The sequence below is a fragment of the Anabrus simplex genome, chromosome 1, assembly GCF_040414725.1.
Source record: "Anabrus simplex isolate iqAnaSimp1 chromosome 1, ASM4041472v1, whole genome shotgun sequence".
Classification (NCBI taxonomy): domain Eukaryota; kingdom Metazoa; phylum Arthropoda; class Insecta; order Orthoptera; family Tettigoniidae; genus Anabrus; species Anabrus simplex.
In genome coordinates this window covers 1,479,546,813-1,479,568,489 of record NC_090265.1, presented here as the reverse complement: position 1 = coordinate 1,479,568,489, position 21,677 = coordinate 1,479,546,813, and the positions used below count along the sequence as shown (strand labels likewise).

General features: G+C 35.5%; 1 protein-coding gene across 4 annotated transcripts in view; it reads right to left on the bottom strand.

Moving 5' to 3' along the window:
- ATP8B (ATPase phospholipid transporting 8B) overlaps positions 1–21,677 on the bottom strand; it is a 940,482-nt gene that overhangs the window by 84,820 nt on the left and 833,985 nt on the right. For all 4 annotated transcript variants that reach the window (XM_067137969.2, XM_067137971.2, XM_067137970.2 and 1 more), the window contains 3 exons: positions 20,397–20,533; positions 16,158–16,286; positions 5,087–5,310 (listed from right to left, as the gene is read on the bottom strand). In XM_067137969.2, coding sequence (XP_066994070.1) covers positions 5,087–5,310; positions 16,158–16,286; positions 20,397–20,533 — 490 coding nt within the window. The remainder of the gene's footprint in view (positions 1–5,086; positions 5,311–16,157; positions 16,287–20,396; positions 20,534–21,677) is intronic.

Genomic DNA, 21,677 nt, shown 5'->3' with positions numbered 1-21,677 from the left:
GGGCCATGATAAGCGAAATGTTTGAATTTATGGGGAGGATAGTGATCTTAGTGAAGTAAGTTATGCCGAAGGGGAATTCGTAAGTGACGGGAATTAACCTGGAACAAGTACTGGAGGCTTCAATGTGCAGGGTTCAGGCCAAGCTGAAGCAAATGAGCAACAGTCACAAAAGAGATAACACGTGTTTGATTCCAGTTCAAGTATCAATCATGACAGTGTAGTAGTGATGATAATACAGATGATATTCCAACCAGTGCACCATAGAAAGAAAATAGACAAATGGTATGGATTTAGAAGAGGGAAAGGAACAAGAGATGCAATTGGACTGTTAAGAAATAAAGGTGAGAGATACATTGAAAGATAAATTTATACTTTTATAGTTTTCATTGATAGAGTACAGTGGAATAAATTAATAGACATTCTAAGGGAGAATGGAACTGACTGGAGGGAAAGAAGACTGATTAAGAATCTATACTTACAACAGAAAATATGAGTGCAGATTGTGAATGAGATGAAAGAGTAAAGCACCTGTTGACTCTCCCCAATACTGTTTAACATGTATTTCGGGCATATTATTCAGAAATGTATAAAAGAAAAAAAAAGAGGAGTGCAGGTTGGTGGTAGGAAGATATAATGTATTTGATTTGCTGATGATATGGTGTTATTGGCAGAGAGTGAAAGGGCTATGCTTGGAATGATAGAAAATTTAAATAAGACGTGTGAGGAATTCAGAATGAGAATCAATAAGAAAAAGACAAAATGTATGGTGATAGGTGCAAGAAAAGTAAGGGCAGCTGTAAAGTTAGGACAGGAAGATATAATAGAACAAGTAAGTGCTTTCAAATATCTGGGAAGCATAACAACAGAAGGCATGAGATGCAAGCAGGAGGTAAAAACGTGTATCGCAATTGCCAAGGAGGTATTCAGTAAGAAGAGGCTTTTTTGTGGGTGCATGGAGAGAGATCTGAGGAAGAAAATGACAAAGTGCTTTATTTGGAGCATGGCAATTATACGGAACTGAGACATGGACACTGAGGAAAGAGGGAGAAAGAAGACTGGAAGCATTTGAGATGTGGATTTGGAAGAGGATGGAGGGGATAAAATGGGTATAAAGGAAGTGAGAAATGAAGAGGTGCTGTGAAGATTGGGAGGAAAGAGAGAAAAATATTAAAGGCAATCAGGAGGAAAGAAAATTGGCTTGGACAATGGATGAGAAGAGATTGTTTACTGATGGATGCTATGGAAGGAATGGTGAATGGAAGAAGAAGAAGAAGAAGAAAAAGAAGAAAAAGAAGAAGAAGAAGAAGAAGAAGAATAAGAATAAGAAGGAACCAGATGGTTGACAGTATGAGGATAAAAGTCAATCATGAGAAAATTGAAGAGGGTAGCAGGTGACAGGATTGCACAGAGAGCTGCCATGTGAAGACCTGCCCTAGCATAGAACACTAATGATGATGATACCCCATCCTCATGTTTAGCCTGGAAATTACCATGTTAACAAGGCCAGACAACTCAAAACTACAAACTGCAGAAATTATTCAGAAGACCAGGAAAGACAAGATCAGGGGGGAAAAAAAAAAAACCGAGAGGTGGTGGCAACAGCAGGCACAACTACAAAAGATCCAGAAGGCAAGACCGAACTGGTTTGACCCTGTAAAAAGGATGAGCGCCAGTAGGACTGCAAGAAGGGAATATGAAAGAGGAAGTAAAAGGGAAAAAATGACCAGTTGGCAGACTCAGAAAAAAATTGACAGCTCTAGTAGAGAAAGATGTCTAGGAGAGAGAACAAGATTGGAAGAAGGTTACAAGAGAAGAGTTGTTCATGGACAGAAAGAGATGAATGGGGCTTGTATACAACACCTGGGTGACTGGAGTTGGATGATGATGATGATGATGATGATGATGAATGAAACTAGTATAAAAGGAATTTTTCAACTGATCAGAAAATGTAGTGAAAACTATAAAAATCTAGACACAAGCCTTACAGAATCAAAGATAGAATCTTGGAACTCATTTCTTGCTTTCAATTAAGGACAGACATTAGGAAAGTTTACAGGAACAAGAAATTCCTCAACAATAAACACAAGAAGTTCTCTAAATCATATGTTTTTTTAAAGAAGGAAAATATAGACTGTTAGAAAATAACAAAACATTTTAGCAATAATTACACTTCATATATTTTATCATAACAGAAAAAGGATGCTGTCATGACCCTGAAAAGAAACGTACAAAATTTCATGAAAAATACATGCACACAATATCTTCAATAATGAATTAGAAAATAACTAGGACCTTATGAATACAATAAATAACTTGGACCAGTAGCTCTAATACACTTCTTTATACCGTACTTTTGACATATTCTAGATTTATAACCCACAAAAGTTATAGTTGGCTACCAAGAGAGTTGGCTGCGTGGTAGTTTCAAACACCTTATTCATCTAGATATATGAAGTGAGAGTTTTGTTTGTATATTGCGCAGAATTTAAAAAGAATAGTATTTCTGTATTGATCATGTCCACAATAACAAGGAAATGCACTTTTCAATTTTCTGTCATTTCTATCTGTCTGTCTGTCTGTCTGTCTGTCTGTCTGTCTGTCTGTCTGTCTGTCTGTCTGTCTGTCTGGGCATCACAAGAAAATGGCTGAAGAGAATTTAATGAAAATCAGTATGTAAAGTCGGGAGATGAGCCACTACAATCTACGCTATAAATAATTTTATTCACGCTGAGTGAAATGGTAGTTTAGGGGAAGGCCTAAAATTACATTATTAAATCTTTATGTTATTAATGGTCCTATCAATAAATACTACATAACTAAAATTATATAGAATTATATTTCCGATCATTTATGTTTTATACATTTTTACCGTACTGGTTATCATAACAGAGATATTCATGAATTTCTATTTTTGTTGCTAAGTTCATATCAACGCCGAACCACAAGGAAATGGGTGAACAGAATTTAATGAAAATCAGTATGTAAAGTTTGGGAATGAGGTGCTACAGTCTAGGTTATAAATCATTTTTATTCACGCTCTGGATGAAATGGTAGTTTATGAGAAGGTAGTTTATGAGAAGGTGGCTAAAATTAAATTTTTTAAATACCTATGTTATTGGTCTTATCAAAAAGTATTACATACCATAACAAAAGTTATAGAGAATAAAAGTTCAATCATTTACGTCTTATACAGTTTTACCGTACCGACTATGATAATATAATGTAGACTTCTGTTACTTAGTTCTTAACAACGCCAAGCATTGTTAACGTGGAAACATTGTTTAACCCTTTCCACTCGAATTATTTGTACGTCCTGATTTCTCCCAACTCGCATTTATTTCTGTCAGCATTCTTCATATTTTAAAACCTGGTGTTAAGTACTGGTTGTAACAATAATACAGGAAGAAAGTACAAAATTAATGAATGTATGACATAAAATCATGTTTTCCACTTTCTTAACGGTATGTCTTTAGTGTGTGGAAGCGTTCAAAGCAAATGCTTGGATGGAGCCCTGCTTGTTTATCCAACCAGTCTGCACTAAATTAATCCTGCATTTTTGCCTTACTGTTCATCCCCATGTTGATAATTGTACCAATAAATGCCTTCAGCTCTTCTAATGTCACAGCTTTCCAAGAAAACCAGATAGATCTCTTCAGAAGTGGAGTATTTTGCTGTAATTTATATTTCGGCAAATTTGTTTGTCTCATGGACAATAGAGGTTATCAACTGATCAGTAAAAATAGCTACCAGTACTCTAGTTCTATTTTAAGTCTATTGCCACAATTTATGAATGCACTGACTAATCTGTAAGGACATTTGGGTAATCCTGCATCATCCGTTCTCCGCGATCTCCAAGGTATGTTTGAAGTCAGCACTGTATCACTGGGACCGGGACGAGTCAAAATACTATCGCCGCCTCCATGATTTCTTGCGATGCTGATATCAATATCGCCATTTGAATCACTAATAGATATATCTCTTTCATTGCCAGATTCAAAATTTTCATCATTTTCATGGTCACTATAAAAACAATCAGCCGAAATAGACGCAAGAATCTCAGCTTCAGTCAGACTGTGCGCCGCCATGTTGCTTCACGCGACTGCTTTCCATTGCCAAGGAAACGGAGCAATTTTGCCACGCAAAGAGAAACTAAAACACACCTATTTGGTTTCTTTCAGTTTCCGGAAGGGACCAGCACTTACGAAACGAAGTACAAAAGACCTGGCATTCCAGGTAACCTAGCAACGAGCGGCGAAACATTGTGTCGACTCAGGGTCAACACATGAGCTATAACGCTGAGTGACGGCTGTCGACCTCAGGTCGACACACGAGCGGAAAGGGTTAATAGTATTAACTAGTGATGGTTTTTGTTATGATTGTCTTAAGGAGTAAAACCGCATGGTCACTGCTCCGTCCGACAAGAAAAAATCTGAAGATGATTTTTTAAAATGAGAAAAAATCGTAAAGAAACAATCGCTTGAAAAATAAGACAAGAGGGTGTCATGAAAGAAGGAAGGACTGCCTTTACATTAGATGCTCTAATATTCCAGAGTCAGAAGAAAACTAAATGTGAGGATTACAATATCCAAAGCTCATAAAAATGATCAAAAATAACATTATATTAACAACTGTTGAGATGTGATTTGTATCTTCTGCTGCCACTCATCTCCAATAGATGGGATTACTGCTGCATCCCAAGTAAAACAGCATGCCTGAATATTGGTGGAAAATAGTTAGAAAGTTTTGCACATTCTATATGATTGTTCCATCAATGACAGGTACTGCAGCTAGTAACTGAATAAATATGATATGCTGTATCTATTACATGAATAAGAATGATACTCCTGAAGACTTATCACTAGTAAAGATATTTTTTCAAATTAACAGCATGGCTTCATTCCTTTCTGGTAATCCTTATGGTATTTAAAGAACAGCAATATATATAACAGGAAATGTATAGAATCATCATTAACTACACAAGTTTTTGTACACAGATTGTAGAATAACTCATTAAAGGAAAAATAAATAAATAAAGAGTTTCAGAAACAAAATGATTATTTGTATACATTTCTAAAACTTCACTTACCTGAGCACTAAAACCACAGAAGAAGGCAAACCAGAAGTGGCACAAGGTGAAGGCAAAGTTTTTATAGAAGAAGTACCTAAGGAACTTGCACATACGATAATATGACCATCGACCATGGACCAACAGAAGTCGTTCTAGAAAACGGAACTGGGCAAGTGAATAGTCTGATGCCAGTACAGCTTGCATTCCCTCTTGTCCACTGATACCAACACCAATATGTGCAGCTGTTCAACAAACAACACAATTATACAGACTGTATTTTAACATCTTTTAATAAAGAAATGGTTTTTCATAAACACACACTTAGGGCTACTTGTCAAGTGAAGACAGAACACAGACAATGTAGCCAAGTTTCAAAAGTGCAAATAGGGAGGAAGGAAGACTTGCCTAGACTGTGTGTACAGTCATCTCACACTGAACTTGCCCTCAGAGTGACTGATGATAAGTTAATTTTGCGTCACTATTGCTAACCTGGTGTAGCCCTTGGTGGCAGATCTTCCGATAAGAGTGGGCAGCATCAATTATTTTCAATTTTTCAATCATTCAATCATTACTGATCTGCATTTAGGGCAGTCATCCAGGTGGCAGATTCCCTATCCATTTTTCCTAGCCTTTTCTTAAATGGTTGCAAAGAAATTGGAAATTTATTGAACATCTCACGTGGTTATCGTCGGCTGTAACTCTATCCAAGTATATATAACTTCTTTCAGCATACACTGACCAGTTCAACTCAGTTTATGGATGTATTTGTGATGACTAGGGCCTGGATGTTTATGGAGTAGTAGGTTAGAATGCAAACTTACTGAAGCGACTAATAAGTAGAGTCTACCCGCACGATGGTAATGCTATGTGGTTTGCATAAACTTTAGGGCTTCCGCCCATTAGTAGGAAATGTCGACTAGCCCGCTCTAACGTAATGTAGTTGGAATAACATAAATTCTAGGGGTTCTAATGGGCCGAACTCCTAATTATTACGCAAACCTCATAGCACTACCACAGTGCGGGTAGACTCTACTTGTTACTCGCTTCAGTAAGTTTGGATTCTAACCTATTACTGCATAAACATCCAGGCCCTAGTGATGACTAAACAGACCAATCCTGGCATAAAACATACGTCCACACAAACCACACTGAATGGATGCAGGAGGGTGGGGTTGTAAGTGAAGTGGTAAGTTATTCCAATCCCTAACTCCCCTTCCTACAAATGAATATTTGCACCGATTTGTCCTCTTGATTTACAACTTTATCTTTATATTGTGATCTTTCCTACGTTTAAAGACACCACTCAAACTTATTCATCTAAAAATGTCTTTCCATGCCATCTTTCCACTGACAGCTCAGAACATACCACTTAGTCGAGCAGCTCGTCTCCTTTCTCCCAAGTCTTCCCAGCCCAAACTTTACAATATTTTTGTAATGCTACTCACCCAGAACAAATTAAGCTGTTTTTTCTCTGGATTTTTGAATCGAGTAATCCTGGTGAGGGTCCCATACACTGGAAGCATACTCTACTTTTTTTTTTTTTTTGCTAGGGGCTTTACGTCGCACCGACACAGATAGGTCTTATGGCGACGATGGGATAGGAAAGGCCTAGGAGTTGGAAGGAAGCGGCCGTGGCCTTAATTAAGGTACAGCCCCAGCATTTGCCTGGTGTGAAAATGGGAAACCACGGAAAACCATCTTCAGGGCTGCCGATAGTGGGATTCGAACCTACTATCTCCCGGATGCAAGCTCACAGCCGCGCGCCTCTACGCGCACGGCCAACTCGCCCGGTGCATACTCTACTTGGGGTCTTACTAGAGTCTTAAGTGTCCTCTCATTTACTTCCTTACTACAACCCCTAAATACCCCCATAATCATGTGTAGAGATCTGTACCCTTTATTTACCCCACTGAAAATCTTTCCTTATATTAATACCTAGGTACTTACAATGATCCCCAAAAAGAATTTTCACCCCATCAATGCAGTAATTAAAACTGAGAGAACATTTCCTATTTGTGAAACTCACAACCTGACTTTTAACCCCATTTATCATCATTCATCATATCATTGCAGGCCTTTGCTGGCGAGATGTAGTGTTTACAGTGCACTATGTCTTCTGGTATGGGCTATAATAAATTTGTTACTTTCACTAACCTGTCTCCGTCTCAACCTTGGCTTTGACAATATGAAAGTGACTGAGGTATGAGTGATGCTAGTAATACCATTCCTTATGCAGCCAGTCCCTGTTATGAATGGTGTGAAAATGTTGCTCATAGGGTCGGTTGGTGTATGCATTTCAGTGGGCTTGGCAGACTGATATATAATAGCAACTTCTGGCTCAGTGAGGAAAGCAACGGGAAACTACCTCACTCCTCATTTCCCTAGTACGCCTCTTCAGTGACGCCTAGGCTATTATGACAACCTTTGGCGGAGCTGTGGAGGATCAAACCAGCCTTCGGGCTGAATACCCAACATACATACATACATACATACATACATACATACATACATACATACATACATACATTACATACTGTCCATCTCACATCACTATCGAGGTCATTGTCCGACTCGTTGGCTGAACGGTCAGCGTACTGGCCTTCGGCTCAGAAAGTCCCGGGTTCGATTCCCGGCCAGGTTGGGGATTTTAACCTTAATTGGTTAATTCCAATGGCACGCGGGCTGGGTGTATGTGTTGTCTTCATCATCATTTCATCCTCATCACGACGTGCAGGTCACCTACGGGTGTCAAATAGAAAGACCTGCACCTGGCGAGCTGAACCCATCCTGGGATATCCTGGCACTAAAAGCCATACGACATTTCATTTCATCGAGGTTGTTTTGCAGTTTCTCACAATCTTGTAAGTTATTTATTACTCTATACAGTATAATATCATCCGCAAAAAGCCTTATCTCTTATTCCACTTCTTTACTCATATTTATTATTTATTTATCGTATGGGATACAAATACATTATTACAAATGAACAACAATAACCAATGAACAAAACTACAAACAAATATCTAGATCTTGTATGTACTCAATACATTTTGGGGTTGCCATCAAGAAGTCTTCATATGGCCCTCCACATCCTCTGATGCTGCATTCCTCCCTGATGTGTTTAATAGTTTGTCGTGACGCACCACAGTCGCATAGCGGTGAGGAGAGCATTCGCCATTTAAAAAGTGAATTCCCACATCTTTCGTGTCCCGTCCTGAGTCGGTTGAGCATTGACCATACCTTGCGAGGTTGATCAAACCCTGGAACTGTCTTATCGATGCATGGCATTTTCAGGCGTGTAGCTGGAGCATTTTGCATCCATTCTTCCCTCCAGGAATCGGTGATGTTGAACCCGATGCGACTGATCTTGCTGCAAGAGGTGGATGTCTCGAACAAAGTCGTTTGATTTTGAGGTCTGAGATATCAGAGTGTACTGGTAGTCCAGGGTTTGCTACGATCTTGTTGTATTCTCTGATCAAAGCTACTTTCCTTTGCAGGTTAGGGGGTGGTATGTAACTTAGGACAGGCAGCCAGATGGTGGAGTAGACCTGATTGTTCCTGTAATAATGCGCATAGTACTATTTAGTTGGACATCAACTTTGTTAGTATGCGAGCTGTTCAACCATACTGGTGCGCAGTACTCCGCCGCAGAATATACCAAGCTCAACGCAGACGTCCGCAGAGTTGTGGCGGATGATCCCGACGTGGTTCCACAAAGCTTTTGTATGATGTTGTTTCTTGTTCTCAGTTTCGCAGCAGTTTTTGTAAGATGTGATTTAAATGACAGGGTCCTGTCTAGCGTGACTCCCAGATATGTTGGTTCCTTATTGTGGGTAAGTTGCGTACCATCAAAGTAGACTTCCAGAGTCCTATTGGATTGTCTGTTGTTGAGATGGAAGCAAGTCACCTCTGTTTTTGATACATTAGGTCGAAGCCCCCATTTACAAAAATACTCTGCAAGCACAGACAAATCAGATGTTAGAGTTTCTTCCATGGGTTCGAAGTGAGTGTGCCTAGTTGCAATGGCCCAATCATCAGCATATCCAAATTTTTTGCTGACAGTTTCTGGCATATCAGCAATGTAAAGGCTAAAGAGCAGTGGGGCTAGAACAGGACCTTGAGGGAGACCATTTTGGAGGAATTTCTGGTTACTGGTTTTGTTTCCATAATAACTTGAAATCCTCAGTTTCCAATCATGTTATCAATAAGCTTCATAATTTGTTGGCATGGAATGATCTTCATCAGCTTGTAGAGTAGGCCTTGCTGCCAGACGGTATCATAGGCTGCTGATAAATCAATGAAAGCCACAGATGTTTTCATCTTCTTCTGAAAGCCTGCTTCAATATGTGACGCGAGTGCCAAAACTTGATATGCGCAACTTCAGTTGGGATGAAAGCCAGCTTGTTCTACAGGGATCGCCGAAAGTATTGTTTGGTCAATCCTATTAATCAGTACTCATTCCAAGAGTTTATATATAACGGACGGTAGCTTTGCACAAGATCTGCACGTTTTTCTGGTTTGAGGAGAGCAATTATCTGGGCACGTTTAAGCTCTTGAGATATATTTCCTGTTTTTAGCATTGAGGTGAAGAATTTTGCTAGCCATGTCCTCATATATTTTCCAGATTTGATGAGAAACTCAGGGAGTATGCCATCAAAGCCAGGAGCTTTACCGGGTTTTATATCCTTTATTGCAACTGCAACCTCTTCTGGGGTGATGTGTGAATATTCTGTCTCATATCATTTATATATAAGAAAACATAAAGGTCCAATAATACCGCCTTGAGGAATTCCCCTCTTAATTATTACAGGGTCAGATAAAGCTTGACCGACTCTAATTCTCCGAGATCTATTTTCTAGAAATATAGTCTCCTATTCAGTCACCCAGTCAGTCATCTGCCGTGTATGGGAAACTACACTTTAGTACAGTGGAGGATAGTGTTGTTTGTAGTGTACACGCTGCAGGAAAGTTGGGGACAGCACAAATACCCAGTCCCTGAGCTAAGGGCTTTTGAAGATTAAAATCCCCTAGCCCAGCTGGAAATCAAACCTGGGCCCCCAAAGACTGAAGTCCCACACACTGAGCACTCAGCCATGGAACCAGACACTGATAATGATATACAATTTTTTTTAAATCCTTCTTGGTGTTGTCCCAATGTACAATGGGAGGGCCTTTCATATTTTTGCTTAGGTAAAATAAATAAATAAATAAATAAATAAATAAATAAATAAATAAATAAATAAATAAATAAATAAATAAATAAATAAATAAATAAATAAATAAATAAATAAATAAATAAATAAATAAATAAATAAATAAATAAATAAATAAATAAATAAATAAATAAATAAATAAATAAATAAATAAATAAATAAATAAATAAATAAATAAATAAATAAATAAATAAATAAATAAATAAATAAATAAATAAATAAATAAATAAATAAATAAATAAATAAATAAATAAATAAATAAATAAATAAATAAATAAATAAATAAATAAATAAATAAATAAATAAATAAATAAATAAATAAATAAATAAATAAATAAATAAATAAATAAATAAATAAATAAATAAATAAATAAATAAATAAATAAATAAATAAATAAATAAATAAATAAATAAATAAATAAATAAATAAATAAATAAATAAATAAATAAATAAATAAATAAATAAATAAATAAATAAATAAATAAATAAATAAATAAATAAATAAATAAATAAATAAATAAATAAATAAATAAATAAATAAATAAATAAATAAATAAATAAATAAATAAATAAATAAATAAATAAATAAATAAATAAATAAATAAATAAATAAATAAATAAATAAATAAATAAATAAATAAATAAATAAATAAATAAATAAATAAATAAATAAATAAATAAATAAATAAATAAATAAATAAATAAATAAATAAATAAATAAATAAATAAATAAATAAATAAATAAATAAATAAATAAATAAATAAATAAATAAATAAATAAATAAATAAATAAATAAATAAATAAATAAATAAATAAATAAATAAATAAATAAATAAATAAATAAATAAATAAATAAATAAATAAATAAATAAATAAATAAATAAATAAATAAATAAATAAATAAATAAATAAATAAATAAATAAATAAATAAATAAATAAATAAATAAATAAATAAATAAATAAATAAATAAATAAATAAATAAATAAATAAATAAATAAATAAATAAATAAATAAATAAATAAATAAATAAATAAATAAATAAATAAATAAATAAATAAATAAATAAATAAATAAATAAATAAATAAATAAATAAATAAATAAATAAATAAATAAATAAATAAATAAATAAATAAATAAATAAATAAATAAATAAATAAATAAATAAATAAATAAATAAATAAATAAATAAATAAATAAATAAATAAATAAATAAATAAATAAATAAATAAATAAATAAATAAATAAATAAATAAATAAATAAATAAATAAATAAATAAATAAATAAATAAATAAATAAATAAATAAATAAATAAATAAATAAATAAATAAATAAATAAATAAATAAATAAATAAATAAATAAATAAATAAATAAATAAATAAATAAATAAATAAATAAATAAATAAAAGGCAAGACAGAAAGATGGCAGGAACATATTCAAAAATTGTATCACAGGAAAGAAGAAGATGATAAGTTTGTGGAACAAAAAGAGACTGTTGATGTTGACTAAATGGGAGACCCAATTTTTAGGTCAGAATTTAACAGAGCTTTGAAAGACCTAAATAGGAACAAGGAATCTGGAATTGATGATATACCCTCAGAATTACTGACCATCTTAGTAGAAACCAGCATGGGGAGATAATTCCATTTAGTGTGTAAAATGTATGAGACAGGAGAAGTGCCATCCGATTTTAGATAGAATGTTGTTATACCTATTCCCAAAAAATCAAAGTGAGGATTACTGGGTGGATGGGGATGAAGAATCTTCGGGAGCTGGGGGAACTGTGAAAAGTGGGCAACCAGCACCAAACTACATCAAGATTGTGACAGTAAATGTCCTGACACTGACGGGAAAGACAGAAGAACTGGCTGACTTCATGAAAGAAAAAGATATAGCCATACTTGGACTGTGTGAGACCAAGAAGAGGAGTACGGGACAGATTCCTCTGAAAGAAGGATACAGGCTGTATTACAGCAGAGGACCTGAAGCAAAAAATGGAGTGGCCATCATACTTAGAAAAGAAATCCAAGTATATGTGGAATATACAAAACATGTCAGCAATAGGATGATGGGGATAATGATATAGATTTGTAATACGAAAATTGAAAGTGGGAAAGATTGAAAAACCCCCATTAAGAAGAGAGAAAAGAATTAAAGTATGAAAGTTGAAGGAGAAGAGCATACAAGAAGAATTTCAAAGGGAAATAATACCCTTGGTACCCAGGATGGAGATGGGGAATGTTGAAGATGAATGGAAAAGATTTAAGGAAGCACAGGTTGGATGTGCAGAAAAGGTATGTGGTAGAACATCAGGAAATGTGAAAGACAAAGAGAGACACTGGTGGAATGATAGGGTAAAGATTAAAGTGAAGGAAAAGAAAATGGCATGGAAAACATGTAAGACTGAAGAAAGTAGAAGAAAATATGTGGAGACAAAGAATTTGACTAAGAAAGTAGTGGAGAAAGAAAAGAGGAAAAGCTGGGCCTTATTCACACAGAAACTGAGAGATGATATACAGGGCAGCTAGAAATTACTGTTTGGTATCTTAAGAAACAAAAAGAGAGATCAAGTAAACACCAGATTTGTGAAGGATGAAGGTTGCATAATATTAAGAAAGCTAGGAGAAATAAGAAATAAATGGAGAGAGTATTTTCAGAAGTTGCTGAACATGAGAACTAATGACAGTCATGCAATGGACGACCAGGAAAGACAATTAGTTGATGAAGAAATGGATAAAGAAATTACAATGAATAAAATTGAAATGGCAGTAAGAAAGATGAAGAATGGAAAAACTGCTGGAATAGATGAAATTTCAGTGGAGATGATAAAGGCAGCTGGAGCTGTAGGCCTGCAGTGGACATATTGAGTTCTCAGGATTGTCTGGGAAAATAAGGAGGTCCCTGAGGATTGGCAAAAAGGAATAATCATGCCAATTTTCAAGAAAGGCAATAAGAAAGTATTGAAGAACTACAGGGGAATTTTCCAATATCCCATGTTGCTAAGATAATGGAGTGGATACTGGAAAGCAGGATAAGGTTGAGGGTTGAAAATCAGATACAGGAAAATCAGTTTGGTTTCAGAAGTGGAAGGTCAACAATAGAGCCCATTTTCATTATGAGACAACTAATGGAAAAGTAATGGGAGTATGGAAATGATATGGTGATGACATTCATCGACATTGAAAAGTCATATGACTGTGTCCCCAGGACTAAAGTTTGGGACAGTCTGGTGCAAAAAGGAATTGGACAGGGATTAATAAAAATGATCATGGCAATGTACAAGGAATGTTACAGTTGCGTGCAAATACAAGTTGGCAGGACAAGTTGGTTCAAAATAACTAGTGGCCTTAGACAGGGAAGTGTTGTATCACCAATCCTGTTTACAATAGTAATGGATGACATGAGAACAGCAAAAGCAGCATATGACGGAAGAGAAATGAACACCATGTTATTTGCAGATGATATTGTAATTTGGGGAGAAGAGGACATGAAGGTTCAAGAACAGTTGGATGTGGTGAATGGGAAGATCGAAGAATGTGGATTGAAAATAAGTGTAGAAAAGAGTAAAACTCTTGTTATGACTAGAGGGGAGAAAGAAGGGAAAGGTCAGATTAGACTTGCAGACAAGCCCCTGGAAGTAGTGGAGACGTTTTTGCAGTTTTGTTGGGCTCTGCATTTTGCCATTACCCAGACACTGTATGCATGGTATTATCCATGTTTTTGATTTCTATTGGGAGTTTGTTTACTTGCATTCAAAAGTCATAGGATTATGGTGGAAAGTTTGTGTGTATGTGAGACTTAGAGAGTTAATTCAACTCATTATCAGATTTGAAAACAAGGTTTAGGAAGTTGTGGAAAACACCCGATATCAAAGAATGCGCTGCGTTGGTTAAGCGGAAGTTCAATACTGAGAGTTCTAAGAGTTATTATAGACCATGGTTGTATGATTTGGTCGTCATGCCATGGTTACTCAAAGTTGTGACGCCATTTTACCTTGAATTTTTTCCTCTCGAATGGTCCATCGTGGCGTAAATGGCGGGAAGCATAAAATGTTGCAAACGTAAATTTGAGAATTTTAATACATTGTAAGCATAAGAAATCTCAGGGAACCAACAAAAAATGTTGTAAAAGACGGGAAAACGTAAAAGCCGGGAACATAAATGCGGGGTAACACTGTATTAAAAAGAAACCTCAAGTATCTAATACGTCAAATTGTGCAGTAACTTACTCGTCAAGGTTGTGCTAGTGTGTAATGTGGCATCTTTTTATAGTATAATTGTAGCATGTTAAAGTTTTTAATTTTCATGTGTACAAGATACCATAAATTCCCGATACTCATAGTGTATAATGTGGCATCTTTTTTTTGTATAATTATAGCATATTAATTTTAAGATGTTTTTAATGTGTAATGGATCTTTCTTCGTAAACCATGTATAGATAGACAAGGTTTCAGACATTTGACCTTAAGGTTGCCTACAGGCCGTTAAGAAGGGGCGAAACATGTCCCTGAGAAGTTTATATAGTATTATGTAAATTTCAACCACGTAACACGTGACATGTATTGAATAGGTGGTGATGATAAATAAATTCTTTCTGTGATAATTTTGCTTATACTCAGTTTCAATACGGATCAATCATGAGAGTTGTCACTTGCAACAATAAGATTCTGGAAGCGAACTGGCCATCCATGCCCCAACCTTAATTTTATCCAACATCTCAGGGATGACCTAGTGGTAGTGGTGATAATTGATTTAAGAGGAAGTACAACTGATCAACCATCCTCAACACTAACCAGAGGGAAAGCATGGGAGGGACCAGACACTTTGAAAACTGAACGTATCAGCCAAAGAAAGGCAAGGGCCACGAAGGGCATGAAAATGAAAGACTCCTTAGGCCTTAAATGCTCTAATACTGTTGGGATCAGAAAAGAACAAGAGTTGACCAAGGGAGGTCGAAAAAGACTGAGAATAGTGAGGAGCCTGGCACAAATAAGTGGAAGCAATGCCAGGGCTCAGCTAAGGGCCCCGTGGTCCCCGACCCATGCTCCCAAGTTAAGAGCCTCTGGGGGGCCTTTAAATTGCCTCTTATAACAGGCAGGGGATACTGTGGATGTATTCTACTGCCCCCACCCACAGTGACACTCCAGATTCCAATGACCCTCATCACAAACTGCACTGTAGACAGTTCGAGCTGGGCCTGGGACCACCCCTTGTTAATATCCACTATTAGGTAGTATATCCAAAGAACACTTAGAGGATAGTTTCAAGTAGTTGTCTGGATACTTTTGATTAGATAGTGTATAATAAAGAGCCAGGAAAGATATGTTTCTTTATGAAAGACCATAGCACAGGATGACATACCTGTACGAAGTTTGACTCTGATTCTTCCATACAAGAGTTCACTCAGTTCTTGTACCAGTATATAAGGCATACCTACAATGTGGTAAGTAGCTGAGACATGGCCAAGGATAAAGTGAATGAACTTCAGGTACAAGCAATAGGAGGAAAATTTCTGAGAAGTTTGTGTCAGATGACATGGAAATATGAAGTGGAAAATGAAGTCAAGTTACAGAAATAAAGGATGACAGAATGTGAGAAATAGACTGAGGTGTTTTGAACAAGTTAAAAAAAGAAGAAAGGTTACCAAAGCAAACTATGGAAATACAACTGAAACAGAATGAGTCTCTGTTCAAAAATAGTGCTTTCTCTCTATATTTCCTTCCTTACCTAATTTACTTGGTTTTCTTACTTACTTACTTACTTACTTAATTACTTACTTCCTTAAGCTAACATTTGTGACTCACATTCATATAAACTATTTCCTTGCAAAGACAACAACAGTATGCATAATGACAAAATAAATTAGTCTCACCTTTGATCATTGAAACATCATTAGCACCATCTCCAATAGCTAAAGTTACAGCTTTTCTGTTCTTCTTAATCATTTCAACTACCATAGCTTTTTGTAATGGTGTCACTCGACAACAAATCACAGCCTTACCTGGAAGCATTATTTGAACAAATTATTCATATTAAAACAGTTATTGCTGATAACAGTATGAAGGATATACACATCACAGTTCAGGAAGCTTATTTGTTTCAGGCACAAATACTGTCAAACATCTGACTGATTGGTCAAATACAGCATTTGATATAAAATAAATATTAATGCTCAGGTAAGAATGCTAACAGTAAAATATATGAGTGTATCAGAAACAGCTAGAGAGTAGCGACTTATACCATGTAAGCATGCAAGAACAGAGTAAATGTAAAAGAAAGACATGGGACCAAACTTTTTGGCTGCAGCCATCATCAGTGGAGGATAGAATATGAATTCAAATATACACAGATTTCTTTCCTTAATATTTATAACTAATTAGTGGTTGTGTATGTTTTTTGGGCCAGGAGAACTTTAAAATCTTCCTCATACATGCCGTGTTTATATTAGTATTAAGGTTGGTCCCGTGCATCTTTGAGATGAATGGAGGAGAACAGGTTACCAAAGAGAATAATGGACTCAGTCATCAAGGGAGACAAATGTGGCGATGGTTAACTCAGTTTTTAATTATGTAAAGGTAAGAAACTAAATGAGGCCACATAGCTAGTTACGAACAGAGGATTGTGGAGGCATTTGGGTTATTCACAGAGGCTTGCAGACTGAACCCTGAAAGGCATAATATTCTCGATGTATGTATGCATGTATGTATGTATGTATGTATGAATGTAATTTTTTTTTGGTGATATTTGAAGCCATTTCTTTTCAGTTTAGACTCAGTCAACCTTAACTGTTAGGTTCTTCAGTCTGTGGAAAATAATATACAAATAAATAAATTTAGAAACTACTTGAAAAAGAAACTTCGGTTAAAGCAAGTTAGCAATATTCATGGCAAAGATGGCGTGTCCAACCCTCTTCCAGCTGACGTCAACCGACAAGTCATCCAGTATAGACTTATTCACCAATGAATACAGCTAAAACTCTATAGTTTTGGAATTTTATATAGTAGGTAGGCTCTTAGGGCGTGGTTATCAGTGATGTCAGAAAATCTATACATCAAACCAAAGAGTGGCATTGCTTGATGAGGTGATATTTTGTTCTCTCCCATACGCTATATATCTTGCATCCTAATTACTGAATTCACATCTTGATGAGGTGATATTTTGTTCTCTCCCATATGCTATATATCTTGCATCCTACTTATTACTGAATTCACATCTCCCATTTGGTCTACCTCTTCACCCTCTAATCTTAGTCACATTGACCACGTGCAATCATTTATCTGTGCTACTGTTAAGAGTCAGAGTATCTGATGTGAAAAGTTGAGCTGAAATTGGATACTGGAAAAGTTAAGCCTTCATCTGGTATCTACTTGCAGTAAAATATCTGTCTTTTTTTATTTTTTTATTTTTATTAGGGTTGTTTATAGTCGCTTGAACTCCAAGGTCTTATCGCGACTCTTACATATGATTACAGAATAATAATAATAATAATAATAATAATAATAATAATAATAATAATAATAATAATAATAATAATAATAATAATAATAATATTGTAATTATAAAAATGTAAAGAGAAAATAAATAAATATAATGTAATTAGATTTTGGAGTGAAAGCCAGTGTCTTTGAGGAAGTTGATGACTTGATGACTCATTGCTGGAGAAGACAGTGTCAGTTCCATTTCCTTAGGTATGTTGTGGTATTGGCACCAATGGTCATACAGTTGACATACTGAGATGATATGCTTGACAGTGAGAGAGCAGTTACATTTGCTGCAGGTTGTTTCTTTTCTAGGAGATAGTTGTGGGTGATCTTTGTATGTCCTATCCTTAGTCAGGAGATTAAGACTTGTTCATGTCTGGTGAGGTTTTGGAGAGGATATGTTCTTGTAGATATCATTTTAATTTTTTGGAGGTTGCTAGTGGAAGTTTTAAGCCAGTTCATTTTTCATTGTTCGTGTAGTTTGATTTTGATATAAGCGATGATATCAGAATGTGGCGTGGCAATTTGACGGTCGTTGATTGGAAGACTAGTAGCTTCTTTTGCTGCTTGATCAGCTGATTCGTTACCTGGTATTCCCCTGTGAGATGGTATCCATATAAAAAATAACATTTTTTCCTGCAATCTTGATCTTGTGGTACAGCATTTGAATTTCTTTAACAAGGAGATGTGTTGTTGATGGATTTTGTATTGAAGTTAATGCACTTTTGGAATCAGAGAATATTATGAATGAGTTATTGTAGCTTGCTTTTGAAATATGAATCATGGCCTGTTTAAGAGCATACAGTTCACTTGTAAAAACTGTGAAAAAATCTGGTAATCTGTATAGCTTACTATAGTCTTTATATTTCATTGCACAACCATTTCTCTCATTGAATTTTGATCCATCAGTATAAATTGCACTATATGATGAGTATCTATTACAAATTTCATTAAATGACTGTTGGGATTTTGCTGTGTCAGTTTGTTGTTCAAATCCCAGTTGACTGGAGGCAAATGAGCTTTCCATGGAGGGGTATCTAGTGAGTTGTGTGGAAATAAAATGGGTGGAAGGCTGAGGTTTATTTCTTTGAGAAGATTGGATATTCTGATCTTAAAAGGTTGGGGTTGAGATCCAGTTAGTTTTCCTTTATGTCTCTTTGAAAGAAGGTGTTTTTTCAAGTGTTGGTTACTTGTATCAGCTGTCTTGAGTGCGTATGTCAAACTCAGCTGTTTACGTCTGATTTCAAGTGGTGGTTCGTTGGCTTCAATCTCTATACTAGCTATGGGGCTGGTGCGGTGGGCTCCTAGGGTAATTCGAAGAGCTGAAGATTGAATGGTATCAAGGATCTTAAGAGTAGATGGTCTGGCAGAACAATATACTATACTGCCATAATCCAGTTTGGCTCTGATTGTGGCTCTGTATGTGTTCATTAGGACATGGTAGTCTGCTCTCCAGTTTTTTGCTGAGAAAATTTTCATGATATTCAATTCTTCTTTGACACTCGTCTTTAAGATTTTTAAGGTATGGGGTCCAGGTGAGCTTGTTACAAATAGAAGTCCTAGAATTTTAATAGTTTTAACTGATTCAATTTTATGGTCTTCCATATATAATTCAGGGTTAGTGATGGTATGTTTATTTTTGGAGAAGAGAATACATTTGGTTTTAGTTTTAGAAAATTTGAATCCTGTGGTTTTAGTCCAGTTTTGAATATTTACAATGGATTCTTGTAACAGGAGTTGAGTCGTCGTAATGTTTTTCCCTGGGCAAAAGATTATCAAATCGTCAGCAAAAAGGCAACACTTAACTGGTGAGTGGATGTTAGAGACTATACCATTAATTGTCACAAGAAACAGTGTTACACTGATTACTGATCCTTGTGGGACTCCAGTGTTAATTACTACTTCCTTTGACAGCATTCCATTTACTTGAATTCGGCGCATTTGGAGAAAATTATAAATGAAATATAGGATATCTCCAGATATATTATGTGTCATTAGTACTTTGATTACATAGTCTTTCCATACCATGTCATATGCCTTATTAATATCTAAAGTGACTGCTATTAGGTGTTGGTTATTGAGGAACGCTTCCTGTATTTCAGATTCCAGACTTATCAAGGTGTCTGTTGTGGAGTGTGCTTTACGGAACCCGTTTTGCACATTACTGAAGAAATTTATGTGCTTGAGATACCAGCGTAATCTTTTGTTGACTATTTTCTCCACGAGTTTACACATCACATTAGTTGAAGCAATAGGGCGATAATTTTCTGCAATTGAGTTGTCTTTCGCTGGTTTGGGTATTGGAACTACAATGGCATTTTGCCATTGATCAGGAAATGTCTTAGAGCTCCATATGTGGTTGAAAATGGCCAGAAGATAATTTATTGCACTTAGTGGAAGCTGCTTTAGAAATTCATAAGGGACCGTAACTGGGCCAGGACTAGATCTGCCACATTTGTCAAGTTCAGTAATTATTTCCTGTAGTTGAAAAGCATCGTTTAGATTATAGTTGGGGTCAGAGATGGCTTTCCCTAGATCAACGGATTCACTGGATTTACCGTTCTGTAATATGTTGATCAAGTGGAAAGGCAAGCATAAGAGAAACAAATGTACTATCACATACAACTCACATTGGGTTGCGACATCCAAGAAGAGTTTCTCAAGTTGTGGATGGAGAGCATGGACTAGAGAGTGACCATTAATAACGACTGCAAAAGCACTGGCACTTTCCGTTTCTTCTATATTGCCTCGATGGTACTCTGATTCGCTGTAAAAGTAATAAACGAAATAAAATCATTTCATATACTAAATAAGCCTGCTTGAAGCATAATAAATAACAGTAACAAACATATTATACAGAACCATATATATATCACACCCCTTATACCTCTATTCCATGATGCAGTATTGTTATTTAAGCAATAACAAACAACAACCAAAGCAAGATTACTGGTGCTCCTCATACAGGCTTAGAATACTGTTGTCAATTGCTGCCTGTATTTAGTTTATATGAATCAATCTGATATTCTGTGCAACTGCAGTGCCTGTATTGCTGTATACATACGAAATAAATTGTGGCTGGTCTATATGTTAGATAGGTACCATATGATTTGAGCATTCATCACCATTCATTATCATCTGGGTTAGCCACAATACAAACTATAGAAAATTATTTCTAGGAAGGTTAGACCAGGATTTGAAATAATTTATTTTCTCAGTTATCCTCATGAGGCTGATGGCAATCTGTTTCAACTCTTAAACCAAGATTTAAGTCAGATGCCTCAGTATGTTGGATTAAAGAAGAGTATTCAACCCTTTGAAATTCAGGGTTGTGAGAAAAAATATGAAAACATAAAAGTTGGAAATGGGAGGCTCCGACCATTCAAAACACATTATAAATAGAACTAGAAAATAATGTGAATTGGCAATTGGGTAGAGAAACGTTTCCAGACTCAGGTTGGAATTGTCAGTTGTAACTATCTAGTGTGCAATCAGGATTGGCTGTATTAACACTAGAACAGCCAGAGCGGTCATTTTGACCGTTAGTGAATTTCAAGGTATTTCAAAGCTCGTAAGTTTTTACGCATGAGGTTGCTCTTTTTTGTGACTTTTAATCTTTTAGGGTTATGTACATTCACGCCAAAAATTACATCCGTAGATGATAAGGGAACACCGATATTGTCCCTTATACCTAGGAAGGCCATAAGCGGTCATTTTGACCGCTTCACTTCCTTGATACGGAGAGCTCTATTCTGCTCACTGCTTGCTTCCTGTGATATATTTACAAGTGGTGCTATAGGGGTGTATGATGTAACTAAATAGTATGCCTCTAGCAGAGTGGTTGCGAGTGGATGAGTTAGTGCCTGTCCCTTGTGTCGTATAGTGTGTAATAATGGCTCGGCAGCAAAAAC